Source organism: Mixophyes fleayi, chromosome 4, assembly GCF_038048845.1.
Source record: "Mixophyes fleayi isolate aMixFle1 chromosome 4, aMixFle1.hap1, whole genome shotgun sequence".
Taxonomy (NCBI): Eukaryota; Metazoa; Chordata; class Amphibia; order Anura; family Limnodynastidae; genus Mixophyes; species Mixophyes fleayi.
This window is the reverse complement of record NC_134405.1, coordinates 85,113,341-85,135,071: the sequence shown is the minus strand read 5'-3', so window position 1 is coordinate 85,135,071 and position 21,731 is coordinate 85,113,341. Positions and strand designations below refer to the sequence as shown.

General features: G+C 42.2%; 1 protein-coding gene across 2 annotated transcripts in view; it reads left to right on the top strand.

Annotated features, from left to right (window-relative positions):
- Nucleotides 1–21,731, top strand: part of ARRDC4 (arrestin domain containing 4) — a 35,794-nt gene that overhangs the window by 4,675 nt on the left and 9,388 nt on the right. For both annotated transcript variants that reach the window (XM_075207702.1, XM_075207701.1), the window contains exons 2-5: nt 10,598–10,661; nt 14,972–15,119; nt 18,423–18,525; nt 21,061–21,317. In XM_075207702.1, coding sequence (XP_075063803.1) covers nt 10,598–10,661; nt 14,972–15,119; nt 18,423–18,525; nt 21,061–21,317 — 572 coding nt within the window. The remainder of the gene's footprint in view (nt 1–10,597; nt 10,662–14,971; nt 15,120–18,422; nt 18,526–21,060; nt 21,318–21,731) is intronic.

Below are 21,731 nucleotides of genomic sequence, written 5' to 3'. Positions count from 1 at the left end.
TCTTAAAATAGTTGTCACTCTGTACCCTATGAACTTAACTTCTTCCAGTCTCTGGAGCATGCTATAAAGTCTAACTTGGATTGTAAACTTATGTGGTCAGGGTCCTACACACCGACTTACAAACTAAGACCACCCTATTGTTTGAGATGCTTTGTCTACTTTAAATTTTGTAAAACACTAATTGTAGTATAATAATGCATCTGTAAAAAATATTTTCAATGATTGGCAACCCTTACCCAAGTAGCTGTTTGTTTGTATTTTTTTTTTTTTTTTGGTTTTTTGTTTTTTTTACGCCACATGCATTGAATAAACTCGTTTTCAAGCTGCATAGAGGATTTGCAGTTGCGGTGAGCTTTTGTTCTCATGAAGTAACACTTGAAATCTGCACTGCTGTCTTTGCATTTTACTAGCCTCTTCACTCAACCACCTGCTGCTCCGTGCAGCTGATTCTCCCAGTGCTAGTCCGGTTATTCTCAATGGGCAGCACAGTGGCCTACTGGTTAGCGCTTCTGCCTCACAGCACTAGGGTCATGAGTTTGAATCCCAACCATGGCCTTATCTGTGTGGAGTTTGTATGTTCTCCCTGTGTTTGAGTGGGTTTCTTCCGGGTGCTCTGGTTTTCTCCCACACTCCAAAAACATACTAGTAGGTTAATTGGCTGTAATCAAAAATGACCCTAGTCTCTCCCTCTCTGTCTGTCTGTGTGCGAGTGTTTGTCTATAGTAGGGAATTTAGACTGTAAGCTCCACTGGGGCAGGGACTGATGTGAATGAGTTCTCTACAGCGCTGCGGAATTAGTGGCGTTTTATAAATAAATGATGATGATGATGATGCCCCAACTTGTTTAAAATGCATAGCAGGGAAGTTTTTCCCAAATAACACACCTGGGATAAACCTTTATTCCAAACCAAATAAAGACACGGACACAAAATTAAAGTTGGAATGAATGACGGTATTTATTTATTTTTAAACTAATAGGACTGTAAGGCGGACGAGAGCAGGGCAGTCAGGAACGCAAAACTAATACGGTGGAAAGGTCAGACCATAATACCACCAACCCAGGATCATACCTTATCTATTGGCCGGTGCTAAGATCAAGTCCAACGGCAAGACTACACCCCCTATAAACTCCACCAGTATAAACCATACAAAACTGGCCCAAAGGTCCTACTAACAAAACGGACCAACCATGGTATGACACCATAACCGCAGGGGGGTAGTGACCTATGACAAGATCAACCAAGCACCATATGCACAGTTACAGACTGCACTGTTCTCCTACCACGCCGCATGAAATTATACATGCGGCCCGCCAACTACAGACCTAACAATTCGCCTTAAACGCCAAAAAAGCTGGTCAATAAACAAACGAACACCCTCATCTGACAAATGAACACCGTCAACTCTATATAAAAAGGGGGACTCTACTTTCAACAAAGGGTGCTTTATAACAGAACCACCCACAGAACAAAAAATTTTACTGGCCACCTGATTTATTTTACGTACCGCCGCCCCGATGTTAATGGCGGGCATACCAGATCTCCAATGCCTACGAGGAACAATACAGGACCAGCATAATTTAATATTAGGCCATCTTTTTGAAATAGCATACGTGTCCTGCCGAATTCTGATGATTAACTCCAGGGTCTTAATTTGCCCCACATCGTTTCCACCAGCGTGGACCACTAAAACGTCCGGCACACCAAATGATAAAATTTCCTCTGAAAGAAGAGGGAGCAAATTGTCCCATTTTAAACCACGTTTACCTATCCATCTAATGTAAACGTTATCCGCTAACCAATGACAATTACGAGATAACGGATGTCTGCTAGCCCAGAAAATGTAGGAGTGACCCAACACCCAAACGGAAATCATAGAGGAATTGGATCCTAAAACGAGATAATAAAAGGAGGAGGATAAGCAATAAAGCACGAAAAACTAACTAAGCGGAGAAGAAACATTAACATATTTGCCATGAACTGAAGTTAAATTCCACAACTATAAAATAAACCTATTTAAAACTAGGAGGTAGGGAGTGAGGTGAATGCTGTGACAAAACATTAATTCCAACCTTAAACCTAACAAAACGAAAGGAAAAGCAGCAACCCAGGTGAAGGTGAAAACCTATAAGGAAAAAGCCCTTCAACGCCCCCGCAAATAGCGGCGAGCAGCCTAGCACCCTGGGTTCACTAGCTTAGAGGAGAAAAGAGGTAGAGAAGAGCTGCTTAGAGGGAAAAAACACATGTTAAACATCAGGACGAATATACGATTTATAACAGCCAGACTTCCATCTTCCTAGCCTTTGTATGGAAGTTACTGAAGCCCCACTTGCTGCGGCCACTGTGGCCGCCCCTATCCGAAATGAATGCGTCCCGAATTCTGATGAATTTAAACCAAGAGCGTTTAAAGTGTTGCACATAACCGCATGAAATTGAAATTTGGTGAGGGGGGAGAGATCTTCATGCACTAGCCAAACCTCTGATCCATGTGGCCTAATGCTGGAGAAATATTTACAAATTTTAACAGGACATATACTTTGATCCTGTATTTTACTAAGCGTGAACCAATGACCAATCCCTGCCTGATCTGTTTTTGATCGCCTAATTTTCACTTGAATGCTGTCGTCCGACAACACCACATATTTACCTAATAATGAAGCATCTGTCCTGCTTTTGGATTGTGCAACTAACTCACTAACTCGCATGGCGCCATGAAAAGCTAAGGAGAATGCAGCCGCAAACAGGGAAGCTTCGAAATGGTCCGATGTAATATCCGGTAAAGTAAAAATCATACGGGACAATAAAATAGGATCTATGGGCTTTCTCCTATCCTTGGGGGTGGGGTGGAGCCTAGACCAGCCTTTTAACGCTTTACTTATTAGAAATCATTTAGTGGGATCAGGTACACTTTGTAACTTGGCCATGAACGATATACCTGCCAGCATAGCTACTAAGGCCCTCCTGGTAACACCCCCACATGAAGTCTATCTTACCGTTAGAATCCCCCGAGGAACGATCGGGACCGGATAACAGAAAAACCTCCCATCGTTTCCAGGCTGCCCGATAAGCCTTCCACGTACTTGGTGCTAGAGAGGCCTCTGCTAAGAATCTTAAACCGGACCGACCATCTGATAAACATAAAATGGACAAGATGTACCCACGGGGTCAGCACTGGGAGCTAAAGATCTAAAGCGCTCCCACTCAAAACGGGACAGAGAATCAGCAATACAGTTGTCTATACCAGGTACATGTTTGGCGCGAAAATTTATGTCGAAGACCAGGCAACGAAGCACCAGAACGCGTAGCAAATTAATTGCCGGCTTAGAGGAAGCGCTCTGATGGTTAATCGCCTGCACCACGCCCAAATTGTCACACCAAAAGGAAACATTACGCCCTGACAGCTGAGAGGCCCACAATTCCAGCGCTACGATTATGGGAAAGAGCTCCAATACCAATAAATTCTTTGTAAGCCCCCCCGTTTATCCACGATTGCGGCCATGAAGCAGCGCACCACCGACCTTGGAAGAAAGCACCAAAGCCTTTAGCGCCTGAGGCATCTGTGAATAGGTCTAACTCTAATGTGGAAATGGGAGGTGAAGGCCAAATCCTGGAACCGTTGAACTTCTGAAGGAATGTCACCCATATTGTTAAATCTTCCCTTATCTCGTCACTCAGAGCTATTAAAGCATGGGGTCTGTTTCTGCCTGCTGTGGCCAACTGCAGTTTCCTGCAGAAGATTCTACCCATGGGTATAACTCTACATGCAAAATTGAAGGATCCTAATAACGCTTGAATTTGTTTAAGAGTACGACAAGGAGAGGCCAGAGTACTGGATATCAAACTCTCCATTTTAGCTATTTTGTCAGCTGGCAAGCGACAGCAGCCCGCCTCAGAGTCTATTTCTATCCCTAGGAACGACAAGCAAGATGATGGGCCTTCTGTCTTATCCCTGGCTACTGGTACCCCCATAACCAAGAAAAGAGCCTGAGCCGCGTATAGCAAATCAGAGCACACTGAAGAGCCAGCCGGGCCTATGAATAGAAAATCATCCAAGTAATGAGCGATGCCCTCTTGCCTTGTGCCCGCCTGGATCGCCCAGTGAAGGAAGGAACTAAAAGCTTCAAAGTAAGCACATGACAAGGAGCACCCCATGGGAAGGCATCTGTCGATAAAATATTTATCTTTAATTTTAAAACCCATGTACCGGAACGATTCCGGGTGTAGGGGAAGTAGTCTGAAAGCCGACTCAATGTCTAGTTTGGCCATAAGAGCCCCTGTTCCAAACCTTCGAATAAGCATTGAAGCCTCTACGAATGACTGGTAAACCACTGAACTTATGTCCTGATCTATGGCATCGTTAACGGACTTGCCTGCGGGATGTGACATGTGCTGAATAAGCCTAAATTTACCCGGAACTTTTTTAGGGACTATACCTACTGGGAATATGACTAAATCCGCCAGGGGGGGGAATCAAATGGGCCGATCATGCGGCCTAGGCTTATCTCCACGGATTTTTTCGTCTAGGATATCAGGGAATAAGTATGCCGATTTTAAGTTCCTAGAGGCCCTAGCACTAACTGATGTGTTGATAGGGAGCCTAAACCCGTGGCGAAAGCCTTCACTTAAGAAGGAAGCCTGCTCCGTATTTGGGTACAGTCTAAGCCATCTTTCAAGTGCGTCATTACATATGGGGGATGGGGCTTTACTGAGCGTTGTTATCATTGCCACGGTTTCTGGAGAGGCCGGGGGCACTCCTCGGACACTCTCTGGCTGCGTGGCCACCGCGGCAGTAGGAGCAGATATGTTTGTATCTGCAAGATTCACCCCTGCCGCACGCTCCATTGTTGAAGGCGAAGCATCTGTTTTTTGCAAACTGGGGAGCTCCATGTCTCCCCCCTTGCGGAAACCGATTCCACTGTGCCCCTGAACTAAAGGCTAAACTAGCGCGGTTTAGTTGCATCCAGATCTCGACATCCTTAACGCCCAATGGCATGTCTACCAGACCCTCTACTCTCTCTCTAAATAATTTGTCGTATTTGCGCCACGTACCTGGGCGGTCATTAATAAACATCTCGTTTATCATATGCAAATACTTCCAGACCTCCTCAGTGGCTTGAGGTCTCGTGTCAATATAGCACGCCGCGAAGGAGCAATAACCTGACAGCCAGTTAGAGAAGGTTTTGTATGCGTCCTCGCCTATCCCCCCTTTCCCTCGGGCCGATTCTAGCTCTTTCTTGCTAGCCTTAGTGATCTCGAACATGTCTACAAACCAACCTTTCTTAATCCTATCTGTAATACAGGGGCGAATGCCTGCTAAAAGAGCGGTGTTCTCACAGAGCACCATGGGGTTTTTACTCAATGACGACTTCACTACAGGCCCTTGTCTATCTCCTTTCGATGCTGACCTACTGAAGTGAGTATTAAGGATCTTAATCAACTTCCAGGGACCCTCCCCCGATGAAGAGGGGGAGTCCTCGTCAGTGGATGACATGGGTGGGCTATGTGTAAGTGCGAGAGATAAACCAACATTAGACAACTCACCGCCCGCACCCGCAGCCGACCGGATTCTGCCGCCCCAGATGGCCCCGGGACCGCCGAAGTCTCCATCGCAACCTGTTGAGATTCCGGAACCGACAACACTCCCAGCGGTATGCCTGCCGACGACGCCTGATTCTCAGATGCGACCTCCGTCTGGACCGTGGCTCTACTGTGACCACAGCCGGATTCGGGGGCTGTAGCGAAGTTGATACTCCTAGACCTTGGTATTCTGAAAACACAGGCACGTTAACGTGGGAAACAACCTGATGAACACCAGCAGGAGGTAAACCCCAGAGACTGTTTTGACCTGTCCCGACCAAACCCGACGGAGGGGGAAAGTTCCAGGGGGACCCCTGATGACCCGCCGCCAACGCACCCGCAGGGGAGACCGGAACCGGATAATAATGAGTATAGGATCCCGTAGGAACGGGGTAAGGAGGGGAAGGGGAAAAAGAACTACCCGGGACAGCCACACCCCCAGCCGGGGGATAAGGTAAATTCCAGCCCTCCCCACCCCCCAGCCTGTTGAGGCTGATACTCGGCTGCACGCCCCGTGGAAGGCTACTGACAGGGTCCACCGGGATGGGAGGAGGAACTAAAGGGGGACCCCCGCCCCTGACCTGGGACAGAGACGTGGAGGGGGGGTAGGGGCAAAGAGCAAATGAGGGGGGGGGAGCTACGGAAGAATACAAGTTTACACCCCCCACAAGAACATCAGCGCCCCCCGAACAGGGGCCCGCAGAGACGAAGAGATCCCCGCTCGCTGTGTCCGCTACGGGGAAACCGAGGGAAGAGCTCTTTCCCAAAAAGACTGCTCCCTGACTCCTAGAGAACCCTGATGTCCGGGTCAACTCCGCCCTCCCCCCTGGGACCAGGGGGTCCCGAATGATAGGGCCTAACCCCCTATATGGAGAAGGGGCCTCCCGCTGTGATACTGATGCCTCAGATATGCCCCCAGACGATACACCTGCTCCCTCCCAGCTCCGGAAGATACCAGGGCCCTGAGGGTTAATGGAAGGAGGAAGAGGGTCCTGCTGCCTGCCCATGTCCCCCTGCGCTATCCCGCTACACCTGTTAATAACATTGGCCCCCTTAACAGCTGCGGGGGCTGCCTTAGTGCCCCCCCCCCCCCGCAGAAACCAGAGAACCTCCGGCGGTGGAGCTCATTGCCCGCCGCCCGCTGGAAGGGGACCTGTGCCGACTGTGTCTGAATGGAGAAGCACTGCGAGTCCCCCTAGCGGCCACACCGCTGGGAATAGGGGACAGCGCTGTCTCCACGTGGGCTACCACTGGGGAAGAGAGGGACTGGGCTGCGGGGACTGCGTCCCTGTACCTGGCTGGGGCACTCCTCACCCTGCTAGGACGAGACATAGCTGTCAGCTACACAAAGGAGGAAGAGACAAGCGGAGAGAGAAGGGGAGAAGGAGGGGGGGGGGAGGGGAGGGAGAATACACGGAGCCCCGCGCTGCAGAGAGAGAGAGAAAGAAGGAGAGATTGAAGGGAAGAATGAGGAGGAAAGGAGGTAAAATAAAAAGAATAAAATAAAAAGACAGAACCACAAGGAGAAATAAAGGAGAGAAAAAAGGGGGACACAGCACACAGAAATACAAAAGAAATCTGGAAACCAGTACTCAGCCTAGCTCTCAGGAATCCGGAAGCAGGAAGGGCAGAAGCCTCTGCACACTGACTTATAACTGTGTATAAGTCCCAACCCCTTCCTGCACTCATTGGCTGAAACTTACAGGAATCCACAGCTAATAGGTTCTTTGGTAAGTCACTCACCCGCATGATTTTAACTGCGTTTAGTCTGAGGGACACACTTCTCATTTGTCCGCAGATTCTGGAAATAGCAGTAACTCCAGCATGGAGAAGAGTGCTGTGGCTGGTGAGATGGGGGTGAACAGGGAATTAGGAGGTGCTTAGAATTAAAGCTGGCAAAGCATAAACATTGTGATACCTCATGTTAAGTCAAATAAGTCAAATAAAATGAATGTTGTTGGAGGGTGATGATATAGTGGGCATAGCAGAAGCCTGACTAGAGGAGACGCATGTTATTTATAATTATGATAGAAAAGGGGATGGATTTGTCTTTATATTAAATCATCTTTAGGACCTAACTTGTGGGATGATTTATGTAATAAAAATGAAAATGCAGAGGCCTTCTGGGTGGATGTATGGGGAAAAAAAGATGTCCAGGGCTGGATTAAGGGCTACATGGGCCTAGAGCTGACAATTATTATGTTGATTGTTCTCCTGGATGAATACTTTCAGAGAGACAGTCTCTGCAGGGGCGCAGAGTGACTCACAGTGAGTGGCGGGAAGATGTGTGTGACATCACCGTTGCCGGGAGGGAGGAGGTACCCTGTCCTTGTCATGCCGCATGGTACTGCTGGTACAGATATTCACTGTAAGTGAAATCAGCTGGCCATCAAACACATTACTTATGAGTGAGAACGATCAGACCTGCCCAAGAGAGGCTCTCCCGATCCTGGCCCAGATGATTCAATCATTAAACAAACAGAGTCTATTAAAAAATATATTAGGCATGATCTTGATGGGCCTATTTAGTGTGGAGGCCTGGAGCTGCAGCTCCATCAGACCCATTATTAATATGGCCCTAAAGATATCATGAAAGTGCTGATTGTGTTTTCTTATAAGCCACCAAATATAAGAGTGTTACAGAGTAAATAATTGATGCAGAGTCAGCAAAGCATAATGGGGTTCTAATTACGGGGATTTTATCAACTGTAATATAAATTGGGACAAGAAATCCAGAAGTTCTGAAAAAGGGAGCCTATTATTTATCAATATTATAAGATAATGGCCATTCCCTGTTGGTGGAAGATGTGCTGCACTGTTGGACTTGGTATTAACTAATAGAAATGATATGGAATGTACAGGTTAGGGAGTATTTAGGCAATCGTGATCATTATGATAACATGTAACCTGTGTTTTAAGTAGACATTTGTAGGAGAGATACAAAAACCAGGAATTTAAGAAAGTTTGCATTGAATCAACTTTGAGAAGATTTAAAGCACATAGACCGTGATATCCTCTAAAACCAATATAAACTCACATGTATACCCCTTATGGCAAACAATCTGCAAATAAAAGGAAACTGATGTGGATAAATACAGGATTAGAATTGATATGTGCAAACAGACCTTTTAAAATGTTCAATCTAGAAGGGACTAGACAGAGGCATTAAGCAAATACGGATAAGATAACAAGATCTGTAAAAGATAATTCAGATTATAGCAAAAATGGAAACGAAGAAGTGAGAGTTAAAGTCTAAACTTGCAACTATTTTTAAGTCCGTAAATTCCAAAAAAAAAATCAAATTGATCATATTTAGCCACTATAATGCGAGTGATTAGGTGGAGGAGATAAATAGAGGGACCGCTTAAATATTATTATTATTATTATTATCGTTTATTTGTAGGGCGCCACAAGGTTTCCGCAGCGCCACACACAGTACAAACAGTAGACTATACAGTACACTATACAGGGTAGAACAGTACAGAACAATAAACACAAAGTACCAGTACTTCAGAAACTCCGGGAGGGCAGATACAGTAGAGACGGAGCAGAAGAACAGGTATGGAGACTGGAGGGAAGAGGGCCCTGCTCATTCGAGCTTACATCCTAAGGGAGGGTAAACAAAGTCAGGCACAAAAGGGAGCCAGTGAATCAAAGGGGAGAGAGAAGAGGGGTCAAAGGAGGATGAGCAGAAGAGATGAGAGGTTAAATGGAAGGTTGGTAGGCCTTAAGGAACAGGTGAGTTTTAAGTGCCCGTTTGAAGGAGCACAGATTGGGAGAGAGACGGATGGAGCGAGTGTTTAGTCGATCAAAAAATTCTGTATAATATGTATTATTAACCCATACACAATATTAAATGTATATTTTGCATGTGTTCATAAAAGACTGATATGTGCTACACCAACACCAAGTAGTCTTATGAGGGGGTAAATTGAAAACTGTATATGGGTAGTGGATGTAATGTAATATATATATATATTTTTTTTCCAAAGCCTTTGATACAGCTGCACATAACAGTCTGGTACATATGATAATTCTAGGACTTGGGGGGGGGGGGGGGGTATGTACCTTGGTAGATAAGAGGCTTAAGTATAGAAAACTGAGTGTTGTTGTAAGTGGAACATATTCAGACTGGGTTACAGTTGAGAGCTTTTCATACTGAGTTCTGTGCAGGTAACAATAAGGTATCCACTTTGACTGAAAGATCATCATCATCATTATTTATTTATACAGCGCCAGTGAATTCCATAGGGCTTTACAATTGGGAACAAACACAGTAATAAAACAATACTGGGTAAGACAGACAGATGTGAGCGGGTAAGTGCTACATATTGCATATTGGTCCATCCAGAATGCAAAGGTAAAAAGGGTTTAGTGGGCTGTATGATTGTATGATCCAGTCACTCAGCAGTGTTGGTCAGAGGGCTGTTGTCTTGTGTTAGCAGAGTAGAGGGTGGTAATAGGGTAGATTAAGATGCAGGTTAAGGGAATATTATAAGCTTGCCTGAAGAGGTGGGTTTTTAGAGAACACTTGAAGGTTTGAAGACTAGCAGAAAGTCTTACTGTGCGACAGAGGGAATTCCACAAAGTGGGTGCAGCTCGAATGAAGTCCTATAAATGGGAATCTGAGGATGTAATGAGAGTGGGAGAGACGCAGATCTTGTGCAGAACGAAGGTGTCGAGTTGGGAGATAGTTTGAGTGAGAAAATGTATGTCGGTGCAGTTTTGTTGATGGCCTTGTTTGTTAGAAGAAGTATTTTATATTGGATAGATGTTTTCATCAGTACAGCAAGGGATACTTCACTGTAAGGGTAGTCAGATTATGGATCGACCTAGGGAGATCGTGGTGGCCAATGAATGGAATTTTTCTGCCTTCTGCTATTATATTTTTCATGCTCTCTGCTAATATATTAACATTCAGTAGCGTTCTTGCAACAAAACTTTATAAAACTTTTCCACTGTTTTCAGTGCACTTATGTCATGATGTTTAATGAATATTAATAACAATTCCTTGTTTTTAGGTGAAACCCGCATGTTTACAGCTGGGAGGCACAAATTTCTGTTTAATTTCCGACTTCCTGCGGGGTAAGTTTGTTTTTATGTTCAAGTCATATGCCACTGAGACTCCGTGCAGTTCATGTAAACCTTTCATACAATATCCTATCTGGTGTTCTCTTTGGAATGTTTGCTCTCACTAACAAAGCTGTACCTGTCCAAGATATATTTTGCTGTAATATACAATAATACTAATAGCTTCATCCAGCTCTTTCCTGTAACTGAAACCTGAGTCCTACAGCATGACATGGCAGTGAAAGCTATCATTGACTGTTGTCGGCTCTCGTTCTCCCAAACGCCACTTCCTGTGGGCCATGGTAGAGGTCGTTGTTCTCCTCCTCAATTCCAGTAGCCAGTATTGTATACGCTCCTTTGGAGTGCATGCTATCTGTATTTTCTACCAACAGCATTTAAATGTAGCTGCCATTTTCCACCCACCTAGGTCTACATATTCTACCATTGCTCTTAGATTCTGAATTCTGGCTATTGTTCTTTCTATCATCTGACTCCTCCACCCTTATAATGTGAAACTTAAACCCTTCATGATTGTTCTCGCTATCTCCTTGGTATCATGTCTTGTCTCACTTCCTCCTTACATTAATGTACATATTCTAGCACTTACAATGATGGGCAGTGTTCCTGATCTGATTTCCAGGTCTCTTTACTCTCTGACTATTTGCTCCTTTCTTCACAGTCACAAAATGCTTTCCCCCTACCTATCCCCCCCTCCCCTCTATGCTAGTGATTTTCACTCCATCAACTTGCTTTGGCATGTTTAAGTTTCTTCCCTCTTGATCTCTGCAAAAATTAAACTGGATGAACAAAGCGTACAACTCTTCCCTTTCATCCCTGGCTGATCAGTATGCCCCCTTACAACTCGCTCTCATCCATCTCCAAGGGAGGGCTGGCAAGTTTTAGCCCAGGGGGCAAGACTCGACTCACATGACTCAGCCCAAGGTTGCCCACTATGGGACTGGTCCGGAGGCAGATGCCCCCTTGCCCCTGTCCATCTCAAACATGTTTCCTCCACACTTATATTCCCTGCTCAGATTAACTCTGGAGGAAGAGTTTTTTTTGCAGACATTTTCCACTATAAATTATTTTCACCTATTTTAACTTTGCCCCCCCTGACCAAGAAACTACTATTCACATTAATCCGCACTCCAAAATCCCATCATCGAGCTCTTTTCTCATTGTTGTTTTTTTTCTTCTCCTTCTTCTGTCCTCTGCCTTCCTCCTTCTCTATCTTGCATTCTCCCCATGTCATTGTAGACTGTTTAATAGGTAAGGTATAAGCTATCCACTGGTATATTCCATCTCACCCTTCCTCCTCTATAAATTGTTTTCTCCAACCACAGAGTTGGAAGTTTCTGGACTCCTCTCTTTCTTTCCTTCTACCACATGCTCAATTAATCCTATTCTCTCATCAGCTTAGTATTCTTACACGTACCATAGTTCCCACTCTCAGCTGCATCTTCCTCCTTATTTTCTGGGAAATTTCTTTTATCCTTTAAATGGGCAGCCAATTCTCAAAAACAGCTGGACCCTGTATCCTCTATATGTTATCAGCCCTTCTAATGATTATGATTTGCCTCTGTATTGCTAGAACAGTTGGTATTCATTCATATGGTTGGATTACTTAATTTCTATGGCCTCCTGGACCAACTGCAATCTGGCTTTCATAAATTGCAGTTTACACATACTAGCTCACTATTTAGAAAATGATCTTCATATTGTTAAATCTAAGGGTCATTTTTTTATGCATGTTCTACTTTATCTGTAATTTTGCCTTCAACACTGCTGACCACATTCTTTTCACTCAAATTCTACAATCTCTTATTTTCAGAAAGACAACGTTGTCCTGTCTTTCCCCACACCTCTCTCATGGCTTCTTTTCCATCTCTTTTGTGTAGACATCTTCATTTTTGATTGGTCACTCTGTAGGTGTGCCTCAGGGAACGGTTCTTGGATCACTCTTGTTCTTTCTCTATATGCTATTCCTTGGTGAACTTATCAGCTCCTTTGGCTTCCAGTATCACCTATATGCAGATATATTTGTCCACCGTTATCTACACATGTAACATCCAGTCTAAAGTTTCCAAATACCTAGGAGCCATATCCTATTGGGCGGTGCTCCGATGCTTAAACTTAACATCTAAAACATAACTCCTAATATTTTCTTCAAAAGCTGGCATGATACTCCCCTTTGTTATACTATACCTCGTTCACTCTGCCTCAAAAGAATGGATTATTGCCAGGGGAGCCCTGACGACCTGGTTGGAGGCTCAGTGTGAATAGGTCTATGGCCATGTACCCGGGTCGCAGGACCCAGGAATTAGACCCAAGTCTTTTGGAAGGTTATTCCCTAGTCTGACCTGGGTAGCCCCCAGCCTTAATGGTGAGACCCAGGTTTTTCAACCAGGGTCTCATTGAAAGCTATTGTGAAGTTTAAAGAAAAAAAGGAGCCAATCAAAGCTCCTCTTGTGATGTTGCCAGGGAGACCCGGGCAGACCTGTGTTCAGAGGGAACACGATCTACCCGGGAATGTGCCGGGGTGTCCTGCACTGTCACCTGGCTATTTCCCAGGTTCAAAAACCCGGGATAGGCAATGTCAATCAAACTGTCATACAGTCTGTTACCAAAGCATATTACCTTTTTCTGCTTATATTCTTTTTCTGTCTAAAATCTGATTCTCTTTCCTTCTTATTATCGCCACGGTCAACCCTTTCCTCTGTGTCTCAAGAGCGAAAACTCTTAATTCATTCTGTTCACATTCTCTATGTGGCTTACTGTAACCTTCTAGTGAAAGGCTTCCCTGCCCCCAGGTCAGTCTCAACAAACTTTAAATCCCTCTCCTGGCTCCATATCATGAAGTGCTCATGCTTTTTACCTTCAATACCTTCCTATCTGTTCCTTCTTCCTAATGTGCTTTACTCTTGCTATGTCTATAATCTTCACCGGTGCAGAACTTTCTTTGTCACCATTTTCACCTCTACTGCTGTCTTTCACCTTAACCCTATTAACCCCATTGCTCTCTCTGTCCCTTACCTATCGAATGCTCTCATTTTTACTGTGTCATACACTTCTTTCCTGAACTTTAAGTCTAAACTTAAGACAATCCTCATGACTGAAGAATTCCAATGAGTCTTACATGGCATCTACTACAAACACAGCCAGCCATCTACTGCACCTTCTGTCTCTGTATCTAGCTCGACCTACAAGTAGAAAGTTAGCTTTATAGAACAAGGGACTCTTATCCTATTGTTTGATTCTATTTTACACTTACTGCATTGAACATATTGTTCTATACTGTATCCTCAAGCTCTTGTAAAGCGGTATATAAATAATTGTATACATATATAAAAGGTTTTCCAACTATGACACTACTATATGTTAGTGAGGGTTCTTTTAGATTAACTAGTTAATTAACTAATTTTTGCCATTTTCTACTTTAAATACATAATGTACAGCACTGTGTATTTTCATCTCCTGAAATAATCATTGGTTTTATAGTGGTAGAGATTAATTTTTTACGAAAATATTTTAAGGGCCACTCTAAACCTATTTTACTTTTTGTTGTAATATTTTCGACTGCAAGGCGTTCACTGTCTTTAATAGTGTCACAAACTTTGCTTGCATATTTTACCTTGCCTAAACATGGATTGGTTTTGTTTCCTAATGCAAATACCTCCTCTTAAAGCCTCCCTGATATTCCTAACCATATCTTGTAAAAATCTTACAATTCAACAACTTGGACTACAGGCAGGGGTTGTGGTAAGGCCGGAAGTACTGAAATAACAGAGACCAGGCATAGCGGAGACTGACACAACCACCTTAAGTTGGCCATCGATGTCCGTACTTAAATCTCTGCTCATTTTTGCCCGAACCTCATAGAGGTGCGAGAAAAACTGAGCAGAGATTCCTCTACTGTAGTAACCACTAGGGTGCTCAGCTGGACATCGCAGTGATGTGCATCAACACTGCTCCCAGAATTTCATTCTCTCCTTAGACTTGCTTTTCCCCATTACAGGATTCTCTGCAAACTCAGTTTAGCATGTCTCCGAAACAATATAAACTGCAAAAACTTTACTGTACTAAATGTCTATAATGTGTATGTGGTAGCTTACATACTCCTTGGTTAATACATCACTGCAGAATATGCTCTAAGGGATGATAACGATGATGGGAATCATTGTTATATTAGCATACCTATTACCACATTTCATAGGGATCACTTGGTTGAAAGCTTTCTTATGGGCCCAGTACTATTGTTTATATATTATTATATATTATATTATAAATGCAATTTTTGTTTTTTATATTTTATTTGTTACTTTTAGACAATTGGTTACTTCTTTCACTGGAAAATACGGTAAGGTACAATATCAGCTCTCGGCAGTTTTGGAAAGACCCTCCGTGCCTGCTCATAGTGTCCACCGCGAGCTTCGAGTCACCAGCCGTATTGATGTCAACTCTCCATCTTTACTGGTAAGAACTATACTAACAATAAGAAAGTGTTATTCCAAACCTGCCGCCAGTCTGAATGACTCCATTTAATTTCTGTTTGCTTTCCAATAAGAAGCACTTCTATCAGTCTGCATTTGGTATCTGCATTCCTTATGTATGCAGGTGTGCCAGTTTGTTTTATTAGCCGTACATCACGCAAACCCATTTACTGCACAGGCTGCATTTGTAAGGCCTGCTGTCCTAAACATGAATAATGACAGCTGCAGAAGACATAATTATGGGAGACTTATTATTAATCATTGCAGGTCTGCTATCTAACTCAGACCATTATATGTCACGTATCCTTCCATTTTTCATGCCATTTTCTACCACTAAGTAAGTGTATGCAGCTGCCGGCGGAATCCTTTCAGCTATCATGCCCTAATGGCAAATTGGATCACATTAAAGCATTGAACTCCATAATGACTGCAAATGCATAGTATGGCAGGGAGGATCAGAGCACGAGTAACAACACAGTGGCGAGATGTGGAGCTAATGAGCTTTATTCTTTTATCTGCACCCATTTCATCAAAATAATATACAATTATACCTTGCACTTTCATGACAGCTATACAGGAGCCTAATGGTCCAGTATTTAAATATGAATGATATCATCACAGAAAAATACTCTGGCAATTGAAGCTGATTTTAAACAACACCAATTTGGCATAAAATGTGTGGGGATTTTTTTTTATTTTGGAGGAGAATTGTTCACTGAAGACTTATTACGTTACACTACAAAGTGATAGGTGTAGGACTGTTACTTTGGTATATACATTGGTTACTTTACAAAAAGGTATTTGTCTTGTACATTTTAAAGGGCTCCTTCAACTTCAGACACCTCCACTGTAATATAACCTGCCCTCACCTGTGCCATCAACGGGACTCATAGCTGAGTTAATGCGTCCAGTCATCTTCAGAAGACTGGATGGACTGTATAGAGTCTTCCAGTGGCATGAGCTGCAGTAAAGTCTGACTGATATTTACATTGAGGAGGTTAGGGGCAGGTGGAGACCCCCTTTAAACTGTAAGAGGAAAATCCTCTTTGTTTGCTAAATAAGGTAATGCTCTATGGCCTGATTCATTAAGGAACTTAAATTAAGAAGTTTCTTATTTAAGTCTCCTGGACAAAACCATGTTACAATGCAAGGAGTGCAAATAAGTATTCTGTTTTGCACATAAGTTAAATACTGACTGTTTTTTCATGTAGCACACAAATATCAACTTTAAATTTCAGTGTACAAATAAGCTATCAAGTATTTGTGTGCTACATGAAAAAACAGGCAGTATTTAACTTATGTGCAAAACAGAATACTAATTTTCACCCCTTGCATTGTAACATGGTTTTGTCCAGGAGACTTAAATAAGAAATTTCTTAATTTAAGTTCCTTAATGAATCAGGCACCTAGTGTTCATGTAGCAATCCAGTATGCATAAACGGGAATATGTGTGATCTGTAACAGGAGAGCTTAACTTATTTTTAGTGTAATGCTTATTAACTAGATGTAACCCTCCAAATATCGTTCTGCTCAACCTCCTTCCCAGACTCCATTAAAGTCTTTGTATCCTCCTATTGCTTCAATTCATTCTATCCTATGGGCAGCACGGTGGCTTAGTAGTTAGCACGTCTGCCTCACAACACTGGGGTCATGAATTCAATTCCCGACCATGGCCTTTATCTGTCTGGAGTCTGTATGTTCTCCCTGTGTTTGTGTGGGTTTCCTCTAGGTGCAGTGTCTTTAACCTCTTGTGTATAAGCAAGTAACAGAACTCTTAGATGACAAAGCATCAGTAGGCAGTATGCTAATTGTACACTGTAAGTTGTTATAATATGCACATTTTATTTTTTTAATAATATTGCACCTAAATACATTGATAAAGACAGGCCCACATTAAACATTTGTGAAGGTATGAATGTCCTGTCCCGTAGGGCACATTTGCTGATGTCATGCAGTCACGTTAGAGCAGATATACCCTCACTTTTGGGTAGGGCATGGGTTGCAGTCAAGATGGCAAAGATTGTAGAAGTTTGCATCATCTTATGAAAGGAGATTGGTTAAGCTGCATGGATTTTGGCAATGTGGGCAGTTATGCCTAAAGGCAAAGAAAAAAAAGAAATTTAGTTTAATTAACCTACCAGTATGTTTTGTGTTTTTTGAAATGTGGGAGGAAACGGGAGAAACCAGATGTTCTCCCCGAAATGCAGACTCCAAACAGATAAGGCGCAGGTCAAAATCAAACTCATGACCCCAGCACTGTGAGGCAGTAATGCTAACCACTGTGCAGCTACAGAAAGATCAAGGGGCGTGAACTTATGTATGCGCTATCGTACAAATATGCGGTTTTTATCACAATTCAACATGCGGAGGGCCTACATTTTCTTCCTGGTTTGTTATTTTGAGATGCATCCGCCTCTGCACTAGCAGCATCTGTACCTGGTTTACAATAAGTCATCATCATTATCATGCGTATTTGCATCTGCCCTATAGCAGGTGCAAAACATACTCATCTTGTGTGTTTCTGCATTTGCGTGGTTATGCCTTTAGTGGACTCAGCCGGAATTTGCATGCCCTTTCTTTCCCTGTCCCGCCTCTCCAGATGCAGACGGATGGGAGTGCCTGAATCATGCAAGTCTGCATAGGAGAATATGCATTAGTCTGCATAGGAGAATATGCATTAGTCTGCATAGGAGAATATACATTAGTCTGCATAGGAGAATATGCATTCACCCACTTTCTGAGCATGCACAAAGCGATCTCAAGCAAAATGCACTATGCACACTGGAGTATGTCCCAATCTGCATCAGACCCTATGTGCAGAAAATCAGTGCACTCATTTAACCCACAGTAATCAACCAGGCACTGCTTCCAAAATTTGTTATAGACAGAAGCAGAGTAAGTTTTTTATTATTATTATTATGATTTATTTATTATTTACACACCTTCAGCTCATAACTATTCTGAGGCGTATATGCTTTTAATGGAAAAGGAATCCTGTTTGAGCGTTAAGTTATCAATTTGAAAGCAAGAGGGTAAACCATTAGTAGAAAATCAGTGCTGTATAAATATTATGAATTGTTGCCATGTGATAATTGTAATCTTAGTTTGCCTTTTATACTATGGTCTTGGCAGTTCCCTATCTGGCTCACCTGTTTGCTATCTAGTAATTGAACCTTTAATCACAGCAGATTTCCCTTAATACATGTCTGATTTCAGCAGCATTGTGCTTGTGTTGTCCTGCTATTTATATATTCACCATGTGGTCTGAGAACTATTTGTTTTCTAGACTCCGGTAGAACGATCCAAAGAACAAATGGTTGGCTGCTATTTCTTAACCTCGGGACCAATATCTTTAAGTGCCAAAATTGGACGAAAGGGTTACTGCAATGGTATGTTGAATTTTCTGTTGTAATTAAAACTTATTGATAATGCAATCAAACTTTAAATTATATGAGTATTAGAAGCCACTGAGAAGATCTGTGACCATATACAATATACACAGAACTGCGAAGTAACTTTTGATATCCTTAATAATGTACAGTAGGGAATGCATTTTTGCTTATTACAAGTTTCCCTAATGAACACAGAATTGATAACATCAAAATGAACCAAAGAAAAGTGATAACATCAGAGCTCAATGTTTATACATATGTTTTTTGCAGGCGTTCATACATGTAATAATATTTGTGTATTATACACCAATATAGATAAAAGACAATACTATAAATAAAGATTAATCATTTATTACCCAATGTTCTATTTAAAATGCAATAGGTTAGCATTTGCACCAGTGGAGACTGCCAAACTGCTTGGTCTGCTGTTGGAAAATTAAATAGCTAGCAGTGATTGTTATATAACTGTGCCACACCTTGCCAAAGCAATTTTATCAATACAGAAGTGGAAGTTGTGCAATCAATTTATAGCTTCACAGCAGGTGCTTGAAAGGATGGGGTTATCCATAGAGGAAAACAATAGAGAAAAATCCCCCAGCACACTGCCATGAACTGCCCCATTGGAGCTTACTTTCTAAATTCCCTAACACACACACACACACACACACACACACACACAGAGAGACTAGGGTCAATTTTGATAGCAGCCAGTTAACCTACCAGTATGTTTAGGAGGAGTGTGGGAGGAAACCCATGCAAACACGGGGAGAACATATAAACTCCACACAGATAAGGCCATGGTGCTAACCAATTAGCCACCGTGCTGCTCAGTAGCTACATAAAAAAATCAGAATTCTCAGTTGCACACACTTGCAAATGCATGATAATCCACCCGCCATGTCAAGGTGCTTCTGCTAATAGGGTGGTCCTAACTCTAAACAATGAGAGTCCCTATTTTTGGGTCATACATATATGTGTTTTTAAATTGAAAACTAACTTACCAAGAGGTACCCAAAAAGCCTCCAAATGTCAATACAGCACCAGAACTCCCCATCAGCTACTGATAGCAAACATGTCTCTCAAACCAACAATACAGAAGTGGTAGTTGCTCAATCAATTTACAGGTTCACAGAAAGTTCTTGAAAATGTGGGATTATCCAGAAAAGTAATCATCATAATATACCCTCGTTTTACACTGTATAAGAATTAGGCTCAGTGCAACCAGTTTTCAGCTGTTTTATTGAACTAATATTCATAACAGGTATATTGAGCTTTCAACAGTACTGCGGTGGTACTTTCGGTGCAGACTCACTAAGTCTGCCTACAGGAAAAAATGTAACAACGCTTGAGATTCAGATAATAAAATTAATTAAATAGATCTATCTATCAATAAATCTGTGTATAAAACAATATATAAAATGCTATAACTTGAATCATTAGCGGTAATCAAATATAATACATTTTTATTATTAACAGACACAATAAAATCAGATCAAGTCATCAGGGACCTTGATTAAACTTAATCCACTGATTACGAGACTGTGCTCTAATATATAATCTAATATTACAACTTTGATTAATATTCTGAAGACATGTGTTTAAGTAAATACATAAGCAATCCCTCAGATGTAGCAAATAACATCAGTCCAGGAAAAGAGAATCCTTAGCACGAAATCTTGCAGCTTAGTTAGGTCTCCAACAATTCCGTCAATCCGCCTCCTTAATGAAACTAGTGTAGTAGAATTTAGTAATTCAGGGACCATTGTCCCGATTTGAAAGTGTACAGTTTCTCCAATCAGTGGTCGAAGTGCGGGGTGTATATGGTGGTATGCCACACCGCCACTTCTCCTTCTGCCTTCATTGTAAACCTATCAAATTCCATTCACTTACATTCCCATTACATTTTTCATACAGTCACTTTTCAATGTCGCTTCGACCACTGTCTTCAATATTATTTAAAACAGATCGATAGTGATATCACTTTAATGATGTTGCAGCAATAACCCTAAATCTGGAGGTATCACAGAGAAGAGAACACTACAACAACAGCACTTCATCAATTTTGTAATGTTATCCTCTAAACAATGGATTAACCAATATTTGTAGTCCTCAACGAGGGAAGCACCAACACGAAATCAACAGTTCCAATTATTGCAACGCGTTTTGTTGTAAACAACTTCAAAGAAGTGGAGGCTTCCTCTGAAAAATTTATGAATATTTGAATGATTCTATTGTGTTTGTAATTACATAATTATTGTGTCAAGCGCCGCTAATCATTCATGTTAAAATATATATGTATGTATTTGTGTGTGTTCACCCATAGCAGGGTTCTTACTGAAAACCTCAAGTAACGAGTGGCTGAACATTTCATTCAGTGTTATCATGTTATCAATAAGGTGCATAAGATGACTTCAGTATACAGCACAGTGGCTAGAGGAGAAACCTATATGTGGGCAGGATGAGCTCCGGTGCAAAATGTTTTTTTAGAAAAATAAAAAAACTTCATATATATATATATTACCTTAATTTTAGGGGAAGCTATACCCATTTATGCAGAAATTGAAAATGGTTCATCGCGGTTAATTGTTCCCAAGGCTGCCATATACCAAACACAAACTTTCATAGTCCGTGGAAAGACTAAAACACACAGACAGATGCTGGCCAGTGTGCGCGGGAATCACATTGCCTCTGGAAGCACTGAAACATGGAATGGAAAAACACTCAAAATACCTCCGGTAACACCCACCATCACGGACTGCCACATCATCCATGTGGAGTATTCTCTAGCGGTACGTATGCTGAAATTAATGACATAAACTATGGTTGAATAATCTAAGTATTTCTTGTTGAATATATTAAAATACTATAGTTATAAGACTTTAGGAGCTAGAAATGATGGAGCAAGAAATGTTATCTACACACTGCTATATATGGAAAATGCCCCGATATCCCAGCGTGGCCCTAATACAACCCTCATGCTCAATAAGAACCTGAAAAAATAATTGGCTCATTATTGGACATGATTCAGTTTCCGACAATTGAAACTGAATTTGCTCTCGGATTGCACAGAGAGATAACATAAAACTATGTGTAGCTTATACACGTGTTAGGCACAACTAAGCAAGGAAAGTGTTGTAAGGTTACAGTTCCTTTTTAAATTCTGATAATAAAGTGTCAGGGATCAATCAACAAAAACAGAGTGG